Source organism: Thalassophryne amazonica, chromosome 1 (genome assembly GCF_902500255.1).
Source record: "Thalassophryne amazonica chromosome 1, fThaAma1.1, whole genome shotgun sequence".
NCBI lineage: Eukaryota > Metazoa > Chordata > Actinopteri > Batrachoidiformes > Batrachoididae > Thalassophryne > Thalassophryne amazonica.
This window is the reverse complement of record NC_047103.1, coordinates 163,238,430-163,251,931: the sequence shown is the minus strand read 5'-3', so window position 1 is coordinate 163,251,931 and position 13,502 is coordinate 163,238,430. Positions and strand designations below refer to the sequence as shown.

At 39.4% G+C, this 13,502-nt stretch overlaps 1 protein-coding gene across 1 annotated transcript in view; it reads left to right on the top strand.

The window, feature by feature from the left end:
* The first annotated feature begins 382 nt into the window (after window positions 1-382).
* LOC117518659 (transmembrane and death domain protein 1-like) overlaps window positions 383-13,502 on the top strand; it is a 57,918-nt gene continuing 44,798 nt past the window's right edge. The window contains exon 1 of the mRNA XM_034179904.1: window positions 383-473. Coding sequence (XP_034035795.1) covers window positions 383-473 — 91 coding nt within the window. The remainder of the gene's footprint in view (window positions 474-13,502) is intronic.

Sequence of the window (13,502 nt, the reverse complement as noted above, 5' to 3'; positions counted from 1 at the left end):
TCCACCACAAGCAAGATGAATGGAAAAGCCGAATCTTTCATCTGAAAGTGGCTGGGGCTACCACTGTGCCTCTTACAGATGGACCTCTTTGGGAAGAAAACACTGCAGCTGCCACTGCAACCAATCAGTTTGGGCTACGTGTAGGAGAAGACCAGGCTTGAACTTAGAGAGTCCACTGACCAGTCGGTTAGGAACACAAATGCTGGCTAGAAGTGGAATGCCCAAAGTGAGGTTGACCAAGTGGTCAGTAGGGTGCAGCATAATGAGATCATTGGCAGAGTCCAGACAGAAAGAGCAGGCCTAGAGTGGGGAGGCCACACGGCTTTGGTCCAAAGCTAACAGGAGAGGAAGGAAGTAGATAGTGGTGGCAGAGGTGCCAATGATGGAGCAAGAGCGCTATAACATCAAGGCTGTGCTGCAGAGCCAACAAGGAAGCTGGACTACCTGGGAAGGAGTTGTCAACTGGAACATCAGTTGGTCAGACCTGTGGAAGATCCCACAGGCAAGGATCAGTTTCCTATTTTGCTCAACTTGTGACATGCTCCCCTGTCCACAGAACCTTCACCAGTGATTTGGAAATGAGGAATGCCGCTCACTCTACGAAGCTCCCGATGCAAATCTCCAACACCTCCTCACAGGCTGTAAGATCAGGCTCTCACAGGGGCGCGACAGATGGCTGTTGACAGGGCAGCAAAGGACCACCATCAGTAGAAGGCCACATCAGCTTTGTCATGGAAGGCGGGGGAAGAAGTAACACCAAGCCAAGTGTTGGGTGAGGTTGCATCCAGCATTAGTGGAGTTCCCATCTACTTTCTGTGTGACACACGTTCATTTCCTCTGAGGAGAGGAGGTGTGTCCAGCAGGAGCGCTTTTCCATTTAATGCAACAGGCACAAAAAAACTGAGTCATTTTGTTTTTGAGGGGGATTTTTTTATGTTTTAAGCAAGCTGATATTTTGAATGTATTATTATTTATTTGTTTGAAGCGTGTTCTCAGTACCTACATTCTAGTTTAAGACGGAAACATTAACATGTTTTTAAGAGACATGGTAACCTATATTAACTTACAGGGATGCAATATAATAAACACCCTTTAAAGATTCTTTCTATTCAAATATGTTGTTGTTTGTGTGTTTGTTTGTTTGTTTGTGGTTGCCCCCATGGACATTTCATTTAATCTCTGTAGTAGCTTTGTCTTAATACACAGGCATGACTGAGTGCAAAAATACTGAACAGCAAAAACCAAAGGATAATCCTGATAAAGAAAGAAAAACAGAAAAGACAAAATACAGAGACTAGTGCCGTGAGACAGAGAGGAAAGAAAATAGAGAGAGAAAAACCAACAGTGAACAACATAAAATGCCAACGGAAAGAAATGACCAAAGACCAATAATTGTTAAGGTGAACAGACCAGCCAGAAAATAAAAGGCTAAGACTTAAACTAGAACGGAACTGAGCATGGCTAAAGAATCAAAATTAACAATAACAAAATGACAAAACAACCTATAGACTAAATAGAAAACAAACTCAGACTACAAAATAACAGATAATACCAAAAATGACTGAACAGAAAAATAAGTGATGAACTGAAAACAAAACCAAAGACAAAAGTATACTTCACAGAAAAAAAACGACTAAAGCATAACAAACAAATAATGCAATGAGTGAATAAAGCATAATACAAGAAATGAGATAAACAGAAGCAAGACCGAAGTGACTGAGGGACCAAGAGTGAAAAAATAAAAGGCAACAATAAATGAAAACAATACGGCAACACGGTTACTAAGACAAAACTACAAAATCACTGACAGAAGACCACAAATAAATGAATAATGAACAGAAATCAAAACCAATGATAACATGAGCATGACCAGAATACACAGGAGGCCCAATAAGGGCACGAGCATGACACGAATGATCAATATCACGTGACATACAAACCACCAATCACGTTTCAATGAATTCAATTGAATTTGATCAATTCAATTTATTTAGTTCATATAGCACCAAATCACAACAAAACTGCCTCAAGTGCTTCACACAAGTAAGGTCTAACCTTACCAACCCCTAGAGCAAGAACACAGATGACAGTGGTAAGGAAAAACTCCCTTTGATGATATTGAGGAAGAAACCTCAAGCAGACCAGACTTAAAGGGGTGAACCTCTGCTTAGGCCATTCTACCTAAAAGGTTTACAATACAGAACACAACACAACAACAACTGATGAGACAAACAACAAGAATCTATTCAGGCGTTATATAACTCTCCAATAACGGGCGCAGCTTCCTTTGAATTTGCCTGAAAGTGCACACACATTTGAATTGCTGCATCACAAACTGCATAAGCCAATCACAGCTCAGCCCAACTTTGAATGTGCCAAACACAGGAGATCCTGCAAGTTCATTTGTGTTGCATTCAGGTTTTTCTAGTCATTTTTTATAATAAATAAATTAAATAAGTATGCACCAATACAGTAAATGTGTAAAGCAGATTTTTTTAAATATTTTTTTTTAAATGCTGAATGAAATTATACTTGAAGACATGAACATTTGTTTGCAAGGTTTGGAAAATGAGAAAAAGTTCAAATGTTAAATATATTTTACTTTACAAAAAAAAATCCACACATCAAGGCAGAGGGATGGGCAGGAGAGGAAACAAAATAGTTAAATTATCTCTACCCTTCTTTCTCTCTCTCTCTCTCTCTCTCTCTCTCTCTTCATCCCTCTGGGCTCGGGGTGGCAGCGTGATTTAAAAAACGTCTCTCATATTGCCTCAGCTGCGATGGCTAGTAATACTGTAGCCTCCAAATCAATGGAGCCTGTCCTAGATTTCACTGCGGTCTCAACTCTCTCTCTATAAAGGGATCTGGAGGGCACTCTATGTTTTTATTACCTGCAGAGAGAAATGGAGAGGCCGGGACCCGGATCTCATTTCACACACATACACAGACATGCATGCACACACGTGAACATGCACAGTTTCACAGATAGAGACACACACACAAAAAATCCCGCACAAAAAGGCATGTCGAAAAGAAGGCGTGCATGCATGCAAACATAAAACCTGCCACACATACATGGGTACAAGATCATAAATGTGCATGCATGTGCACACAAACAGCTTTTCAAGTGTAACACACACACACACTTTCCACATGCACCTGTCCACAACCAGTCTGGTGCAAATACAGCATGCAGGCAGATGCACGTGGCTCCAGTAGGTTGGCCACGGTGGCAAATGCCACCCATAAAATTCAACATATAATTGTTACATCAAAGTTTTTGGAGAAGCAGTGACTTCAAACTCACATTGGTTGAATGTTAAATAACCATGTTGCCTTTTTGATGAAGAGTGCTTGGAACACCACATGGATGCCAACTGTGAGCTGAGTGTTTGAGATGAAAATAGCTTTCTGATTTCACTTCCTGATTTATTTTGACAGTCCCCAACTTGTTTGTTGCTGGTTGCTTTGTCTCAGGTTTTTTGCACACATTTATTAATTTAGTAATCACTCTTCTCTTGTATTTCAGTGTCTCTCTCCCACCATTCTGCTAGAACGTCATATGCCCTTGCTAAGCCTTCTCGCGATCATGTTTTCCTGGTGTTTTCCCATTGCCAACCTCTGATTAACTCAATTCAATTGATTTATACAAAACAAGAGAAATCCAAGATTTCTGATGTTTGCCAATCTGGATCACCTCCAAAATTGAGTGGAGTCTTCTGTGGCCTAATATGTATCTGTGGTAAAAAAAAATTGTCAAAATCCATGCAGTAGTTTTGATGTAACCCTGCTAACAAACAGGCAAACAAATAAATTATATTATGTCCTTGGCAGAGGGAATGATCCAGACATAAACCAAATTACAACATAAGTCACCCCAAGGTGCCTGAGAAGGGTAAGGTCTAACCTTACACAGCTCCCACAGCAAGCACATAGTAGGCAAAAGTAGTAAAGAAAAACTCCCTTGAGCTTTTTTTTTAATTGTAGGAAGAAAATTCAAGCAGACCAGACTCAGGGGGTGAGCATCTGCTTTGTCGACATTACCAATAACAAAAAAGTCAAACAAACAAAGTACAACAAGGAAATGTAGAACATGCTAGATAGGGACTACTGGACCAAGCATCTAGGCACATATAAAGTCACGTGTTTATAATGGCAAATTTGTCCAAAGAATGAAGCGGTAAAGATGCCATGTTTTCTTGACTGTTTTGCCTGCTCTTTGAAGATTTCTTTGCCTGGTCTGACTGACTCTTATGAGCCAAACCACTGACTTTCTGCTTTGAACAGTCTCTCTGCAAAGCCCGTCATGGACACAGTCACCTTGTGGACTGCTTACCTGTGTTCTGACCATAGCCAATACGTGGACTACGAATAAAGCGCTTTGAACTTTCTTTGATGTGTTAATTTCTGCATTGGGAACACCAGTCATGCTCAATCCAAGACAGATCCTCCACAAAGGTGCCTCAGTGCTGAAGACTCCAGCAAGTCTGGAACTTGGAACTTGGAAGACCAAGAACACACCGAAATGTCATATGGCAGCAGCAGATAAAGATTGTGGCAGTGGTTAGGTGATCTGCCTGAAGGGTTACTCATCATGAGCCAAGGCGGTTCTGTTGGATGGTGGGCGTTCCCAGATCTTTCCCCAATGAACTGATGAGGGTTAAGAGATCATTTGTTTAAGATTCCTTTTAGATTCATCCATAAACTTAGAGCAGCCCATGCTGACAGACTGTCTCTCCTCATTAGGAGGTGAAAACACGCTCAGAGGGGCATGATGCAAATGCCAGTAGGTTACTCTGATATCTGCTGACTGCGCACATCAGGAGACTGCAGCAAGAAAGTGGAGGGAGGAGACAAGAGGAGGCTAACGAACAGAAAGGAGATGTGCTGTAAGTCATGTGGGAGCATGCGGAGCTGCTTCCCAAAACTTTGCAACAGCAGCACCTCCTCTGCAGCACTAGTGCCGGTTTGGGTTCAATCCTTCACAATTCCAGACATAACTGGAAACAAGTTCATTTTGGACTCAGCGCCAGCATGGAAAAATGCACAACAACTCCCATGGCCATTTCACATTGGCAGGTTAAAGGCGGATGAAAATATTCTCGTCCATCCGCTCAGCCGCCTGCCAGCCAGCCATCCAGCCAACCTTCGTCAGCAGCTAATTAAATCTTCTGCTATTCATTTGGCTCTAATGTGATTTTAATTGGATTACAGGACCGGTCATGGGGAGGGTTCAGGAAGGGGTGAGGAGGATGACAGAGAACAGGGGGCAAGGTGAGGGGAAGAGGGAGGAGAGGTTGTTTGACACGAGCGTGAGCGAGGTAACCTTATTATTCTGTCTGAGCTGGGGGGGCAACAGAGAGAAAGATGGAGATGGAGGCAGAAGCTATGGAGTGTTTTTTGAAGTCAGTGGGGTTCTAAACGATATCTGCCTCACCCGTAACCAGCGAGAGAGAAAAGGAAGAAACTTACAAAAAGGGAACAGAGGTGAGAAATGATTAGGTTGTTTACCGCGAGACGTCCTATGAGGGTTTGAGAAACGTAGCACAGATTTTCTGACTTGTGAAATCACAGGCGCACGTTCACATCGCCGACTGCTCGCTTGGTATTCAAGTCGTTCCAACCAGCAAGATTAAAAAGAAAGGATTTTCAAAGAACGGGGTCAATGTTTAATTTTTTTGCAGAATTAATAAATAAATTACAGACAGATCAATGGAGGTTTAATCTGCGCCGGGTTCTGACAGACAGCCAAGTCTTTGTCCCCGTCACACCCACCACTTCCAGCAAGTAAAGGTTAATGAATGAAACTTCAGGCTGACCCTTTATCTCAAGCCCAGCCCACTTTAAGCCTGACCTTGTACACCTAATTCAAAGGTGAAACCGACAAGAGCGCTCCCCTAATTTGGTCCACACCGCACGGCACCAGTGAGAAGGTCGACGGCGGTCTCTGCTGACCTGTTTTGTCATTTCTAGACTTCATGGAACTCTTTCAAATGCAAACTAGAGGGTTTCCTCAACTGGTGATCTGAGCAGTGGGGAGGGTGGACTAGCTAACCTAAAGGTTAGCTTTGATAACTGCTAATCCGCTAACTGAAAAGTTATCTGTGATCAAGCTAAATTGATAAAACATTTAGCTGAAGCTAACCACTAACTTTTATAATAATAATAATAATAATAATAATAATAATAATAACCTTTATTTAACCAGGTAGAATTCCTCTGAGATCGAAACCTCTTTTGCAAGGATGATCTGGCCAAGAAAGGCAGCAGCACACGTCATAGCGGACAGGTTAACATCAACATGAGAAAGTTGGTGATGAATAAAATACAATCAGCTTCATAATAACACTGCACATGAAGTAAAGCAGATTTGGATCAGAAGCACAGGCACTGAGCAAAACAATCCCATTCATGATATTGTAAAATAGAACAGAAGGTATTCAAGGAAGTCAGTCTGGGCAGTTTCAGTTCAGATCGGAGACCGTTTCAGTGCAGACACGAGGTACACGAAAACATAACATGCCATTCGAGCGCAGAGCATAACGGCTGTCAGATCTCTGAAGTAAACTGGATAAATAGATCGAAACCAGACCAATAAGAGTTTTGGAAACTAGAATCATCCAAAGTGTATAATGCTTGACAGACAAAGAGGGCATGGCCACTTTGGCATACAACTCATAGTGATGGGTGAGGCGAATACAACCAGTGATGCATCTCAGGGTGCAATAATACAACGGGGTCTGGGACTGTAGACAACTGGATGAGGCACATCTATACACGACATTGCCATAGTCCAATGAGGGCAGGAATGTAGCAGTTGTTAGGAGCTTCTGAGCACTTGCGAAGCATGACTTGTTTCTGTAAAGGAAGCCTAGCTTCACCCTTAATTTGGAGATAATGTGTTTTAAAGAACTTTAAAAGAGAGTTCCATGTCAATAGTCAATCCCAAATACTTGTAGCTGCTCAAGAACATTGCCTTGGGCAGTTTTGATTGATGGTATGTTCTCCAAGGAAACATGTGATATAGAAAAACATTGTTTTGGATTTTCCTGCATTCAAAACTAGTTGGAATTTCTCCAGATGGTTCTACACCACACCAAAATTGGACTGGAAGAATTCAAATGCTTGTGTTACTGAGTTTGAGCAGCAATAGATTACTGTGTCATCAGCATAAAGATGGTAGAAGGTATTTGACAGGTTTGTACACAGGTCAGTTGTATAAAGTGTGAACAAGATGGGTCCCAAGACTAAGCCTTGAGGAACACCTTTTGTTACCTCGAGGAAGGCAGTGTTAACTATACTACACTTTTACTATAGGATTTCAGCTTTGGATTAGTTTTTTGGCACTAAGACCATAAAACTAGAGATTGAAAAAGTTGAAATTTAATACGTTGTAGCTTAAAGATGGAGGTTCCTAAAAAAGTTGAACAATCCAGGATCTGATGATGATCAATATGCACATAATTGAATTAACATATTAACATGTGACTCATACTCCTGTGAGAGTTATCTATTTTTTTTCTTCTTCAGAAGGCAGTTTTTTAACAGCTGTGACTTATACTCCGAAAAATATGGTAGTACATTCACGTACGTCTCAGAACCATGCACCAAGACCCGACAGGCTTGGACCTTCATTCCTCTGTAAAGACATCAACATCACCAAACACTTCTGTAAAACAACTTTGCCGCCCCATAAGCTTGCCCACTGCACGGCGGCACCCAAGTTCAAAACTGTGGCGGCTGTGGCTGCCTCATCCTGCCCAGGATTCAAATATGAAAAGCGTGATGTAAACGTTTTTGTTAGTTTCTGTATGTGTTAGTAATTTTTGGCTATTGCTTGCATCCTTATTTGTGTGCAGCACTTAAAATCTATTAATCAGTGCCATGATGACTTATTGATATTTAAGGCTTAATACCAGCATAATTTATTTCTTTCAGCTTACAATACATAAATTCAAAGCCCCCCAGAAGCAACCACCGTTTGTTCCCGTGTGGATTCATCTCACCTTCTGGAGCTCAACGACTCCCATTGTTCTCTAAAAACCCATTTTCATTTTTCTCAATTACAGCGCAGCGTTACGTACATCTTCTGGCTGCAGGAAGGAGTCAGAAGAAAAGTTAAAACAGAGTGGCAGGTGGATTTAGGAGGATGCACATTGATTTCTTCCCTTCCAAATGTGAGAGAATGGAGCTGCTTTCAATACAAATTAAATGACTTTGCGTAAGTGTGGAGCTCTGTTTGTTGAAATTAAGATGATGAATTACATTCAGCAGTGCAGCAGTTAGTGTTCTAATGCATTTGTAAAAACAATGGAGGGTGATGACCTCTGGGATGAAGGTGAACCTGCAGCAGAACAAAACAGCAGCACAAAAAACAGTCAGCAGAAACTTTCTACAAAGTAAATGCTGTATTTTCCAGAGTATAAGTCGTAGTCGTTTTAGTCATTTGGGAGGTGACTTATACTCTGGTGCTGCTTATATACCGAAAATTCATAAGTTTGTTACGAATAGTACTAATAACTTTTTTATAAAACTTTCCAAAGAATCTAACCACTAAACAAATGAAACTTCAATAATAAAAGAATAAGATAAGATTAGATCAACTTTATTTATCCCGAAGGAATCTTTCACCAGAGTACAGAAACAGTAAACAGTGAACTTTTTTTTAATAAGTACACCAAATTTACTAAGTTGGATTAGCTGTGTTTGTTGTGTATGCATCCTGCAGCAGGGGGAGGAATTATACAGTTTGCTACTAATAATATTAATGGCTCTTTTTATAGAACTTTCCTAAGAATCAAACCACTAAACAAATTCAACTTCAATAATAAAAGAGTAAGAATAAAATAAGATCAACTTTATTTATCCCAAAGGAAATTATTTCACCAGAGTACAGAAACAGTAAATGGTGATTTTTTTTAATAAGTACACCAAATTTACTAACTCTGATTATCTGTGTTTGTTGTGTATTCATCCTGCAGCAGGGGGAGGAATTGTACAGTTTGCTACTAATAATATTAATCACTTTTTTTTAATAGAACTTTCCTAAGAATCAAACCACTAAGCAAATTCAACTTCAATAATATAAGAGTAAGAATAAATTAAGATAAAACACGATCAACTTTATTTATCCTAAAGGAAATTATTTCACCAGAGTACAGAAACAGTAAATGGTGATTTTTTTTTTTAATAAGTACACCAAATTTACTAACTCTGATTACACTATGTAACAAATTTTTATTTTGGTTTTGTTCCTGGGTACACAGTGTGTTTTCCTAACCTGTTATGCCTTAAATAAATAGAAAATAGCTGTTATTCCACAGAAACTTTGCTTCTGTGATCAGGACAATGATATTTTGAAATTTGTCTGTTTTCAAGAATATTCTCGATTCGCCTTCACTACTACTGAGTAGTCTTCTAGAATATTCTTTAACTGCTAGAACTGTCCAGAATTTTCTAGAAGTTTCCAGAATTATGTAGAAATTTCAAGAAACTTTTAGGACTTTCTAGAACGTTAAAAAAAAAAAAATCAAAGTTTGTGCTGAATGTAGTAATTTTTCCATAGATTTTAGACATAAGCAGTTGAAATATAACACTTAGAAGCCAGGAACAAAAATTGTGTTACATAGTGTTATCTGTTTGTTGTGTATTCATCCTGCAGCAGGGGGAGGAATTGTACAGTTTGCTACTAATAATATTAATGTTTTTTTTATATATATAGAACTTTCCTAAGAATCAAGCCACTAAGCAAATTCAACTTCAATAATAAATGAATAAGAATAAAATAAGATCAACTTTATTAATCCCAAAGGAAATTATTTCACCAGAGTACAGAAACAGTAAATGGTGATTTTCTTTTTTTTTTTTTTTTTAACTAAGTACACCAAATTTACTAACTGTGCATAGCTGTGTTTGTTGTGTATTCGTCCTGCAGAAGGGGGAGGAATTATACAGTCTGATTGCCACAGGTAGGAAAGACCTCCTGTGGCATTCTGTGGTGCACCTCGGTGATGATCTTGGTCTATGGTTAAAGGTGCTCTGACAGGATATCAGTGTGGCATCCAGGGGGTGGGAGGTGTAGTCCTGTATGCTGAGCAGCTTCCTCAGCATCCTCCTCTCTGACATCTCCACCATGGATGTGGGGAATAAATGCCAGTATTAAAAGTTACACTTCATAACGTCACAAAAATTCCAAATTAAACAGTTTATAACACAGAAAAAGGTGCGACTGATAGTCTGGTGTGACTTACATGTGGTTTTTTTCCTCTTCAAGAGGCATTTTCTGACAGGTTCGACTTATAATCCAGAAAATATGGTAACACTTGAAAATATATTACATTTCTTTATCATATTAAAGATGTTTAATTTGAAAAACAGGATATTGAATATTAGGTTTTTGTATTTTAGAAATATCACTTATAAGTAGTTTTTAAAGTGAATAAAAAATACATTTTCCAATAATTAATTTAATTTGATCAATTAATATATATGAAATGTTTTCAAAATTGATTCAAGTGGGGTCAACGCCTGCTGTCATACAAAGTCTGTTACTTCGTAAATAGCTGGTATAGCTATGCTAGCTTAGCTCAATTTTTGCCAGCTCACAGTTAGCTGACTTAGAATATTGGTCAGAAATGTGTTTTACTGTCATTTCATAAGTGCCACACTGGTTTCTGTCCACATTAAAATGATTGAATCAGATCACGTTGTTGTAAAATAATTTTATAAATAAATAATATGACAGAAGCTAAACAGCGCTAACTTCCATATTGCTGTGGTTCTAAAGCTTTGACTTTAAAAGCAGTGGCGGCGCCAAGGGGGGGCTTGGGGGAGCTTAAGCCCACCCAATAATGAACCAAGCCCCCCATCAGCCCCCCTCAAAAATTCTGCCAATAATGTGAACAGCGACTGACATATTTGTGGATCTCAACTGCAGTTTTGCGGTGAGAATGTCTCAATATTGCGTAACTGAGCAAATTGATGAATGTGTGTGTTCGGTGATCCACCAATGCTGAATCACCCTTCACAAACAGAATGTTCAGTTTTGCAAATAAACATTTATTTGTAAAAACACACACACAAGTAACAAATCATAAGTTTGTGTTTGTGGATCACAAAGCACATGTACAAACCAAAGGATATTTGTAAATCACCCTCTGTGCATTTGCAAGTATTAATGAGACAAATTTAACTCCATACTCCAAAAATTTAGGTTTCCTAAATATTTATTACGGCCACTCTTAAAACTTCACTTATCTTTATTTATACCTATGTGCAAGTTTACTGAACTTGCAATCATTCTAAGTGATGTGTGTGTGCATTGAAACCACATTTTAGAGGAGCACGGGTGACTAAAACATATACCTTGGTATTTATAAAGCAATTTACAATATATTGTTCATTTCAACGACATTTTGTGGAGCCCCTCCAACTTTTACCCCAGCTCCCCCTCAGCCCCCCCAACAAAAATTTCCTGGCGCCACCACTGTTTAAAAGGTATAATGTGCAGGATTTAGGGCCACACCACGACCACTGGAACTTGAGAAATAAAGAAATAAGCTCTTCCCTATAGTATCCTCTCCTTTGGTGGCTGACAATGTAGAGATAAATGTCAGAATGCTTTAGTCCAGTGGTTCCCAAACTGGAATGTACAGATGTTCCATCACTTCCTCCTCTGCCACAAGCTGACTGGCTCATACAGATATCTGATAGCTCTTGACTGGTTAAACACACCTGAGGGAGATAATCAGTTTGTGGCAGAGGATGGAAAATCTGCAGATTAGTGGGTCCCCAAAGACCAGGGGTAGTTCTTAAAAAATGTCCATTCTCACAGTGTTAAATAAAAGGTATTTCAGAATTTGTGCAAAAGTACAAAAGACCAAGTGTTCACAAAATGCCATAAAACTCCGTCCTGTAGATTTTGAGTTATGGAGTACACAAACACACATAGCCTCCACCAGTGCTTTTGACTAAACTAGAAGCCCAAGTGCAAAACAGGTTGACTTTAATCTAGCCAAGGCCCCACTGTTGTCTTTAAGTTAAGCCCCAAACCAAATTCAAACTGAAAATACATTTTTTTTTTTCTGCTAATTCAGGATCACTGTCTGGATCTGGACCAAGACACACCAATAGACAGACAATTGTGAGATCCTGAACTCTCATTTTCACCTTGATTTTGACCTCTAATCCTGATCACTCACATTTGTTTCTGATTACTAACCTGTGATCCTGATCTCACTTTGATCCTGATTTCTAATCTGTATTCATGATCACAAAAGTTTTATTCTGATTACTCAGCTTTGATCCTGACTGCTAAACATGATTGTTGATTTAATTCTGTAATAAGGATGAAAGGAATCAAGATAAAGAGGTAAATACTAATTGATGAACAAATCAGTTATCCTAATTAGAGCTTCAAAGGAATGCATATTAGAGATTAAAGGCAGAATCAGATCAAAGGAATCTGGATCAAGGGGTGGATCTTGATCAATGCAATAATCAGTAATCATTATTAAAGAATAAAAGGAATCAAAATCAGAGATCAGAGGCAGGATCGGGAACAAAGGTTGGATGGTTGTAATAATCAGAGGCAGGATCAAATTTCTTTGATTCTTTAATTATGATCACTGATTAATCCTTAATTCTGAATTCTGGTCAGAATCAAAGAAATTATGATCAGACATCAGATGCAGGATTAGGATCAACAGAATCAGGATCAAGTTCTTGATCCTGAATGCTACAATAATCAGTAATAATAATGAGAACTTCAACAGAATCAGGATCAGGGTTCAAAGAGCAGAATTGGGGATTGATCCTAGTCTTTGCAATAATCAGTCATCATAATTACAGGAACAAGGAAATCAGGATCAAATATTAAAACAGTATTAGGATGAAAGGAATCAAATCAAGGGGTGGACCCTGATTACTGTAATCATAATTAAAGGATTGAAGGACTAGGGATCAGAGATCAAAGGCAGGATCGAGATCAAAGAACCGGATCAAAAGCCAAATGTAAGATCCACCCCTTGATGTGAATTGTAATAATTTTTTAACTGACACAAGGTTTACCGCTGCACTAAATCTAACTAAAATCTGTCCATGTCCTTTTGAGATACCCTGCTGATGGACAAACACATGATAATGAAAAGGCTACCAGTTTGACAGCGGTGACTTCCAAAGAAGAAATCCCACTCTGCCTGGAGGTCGGCCTCTTATGCAACTCGAATATGTGCCTGGGTCTCTGTTTGGGACCTCGGTGGCCCTGTAAACCTGCTGACACAAAGACGTTGGTCATTTTACTTGAAGATGCGGCCTCTCTGGCACATCCCCTCAACGTGGTATCAGAATCAATAGTGTCATGTCATCAAGCTTACTCCAAGAGTATTGATGGTGCTACAACCTGGGTTGAAGTCATGCACACCCACATCACCCTGTTTTTCATCATATCATCAAACCCATCAGCAGGCCCAATGGGGAAGGGATCAATACGGCGCAGGGGTCAA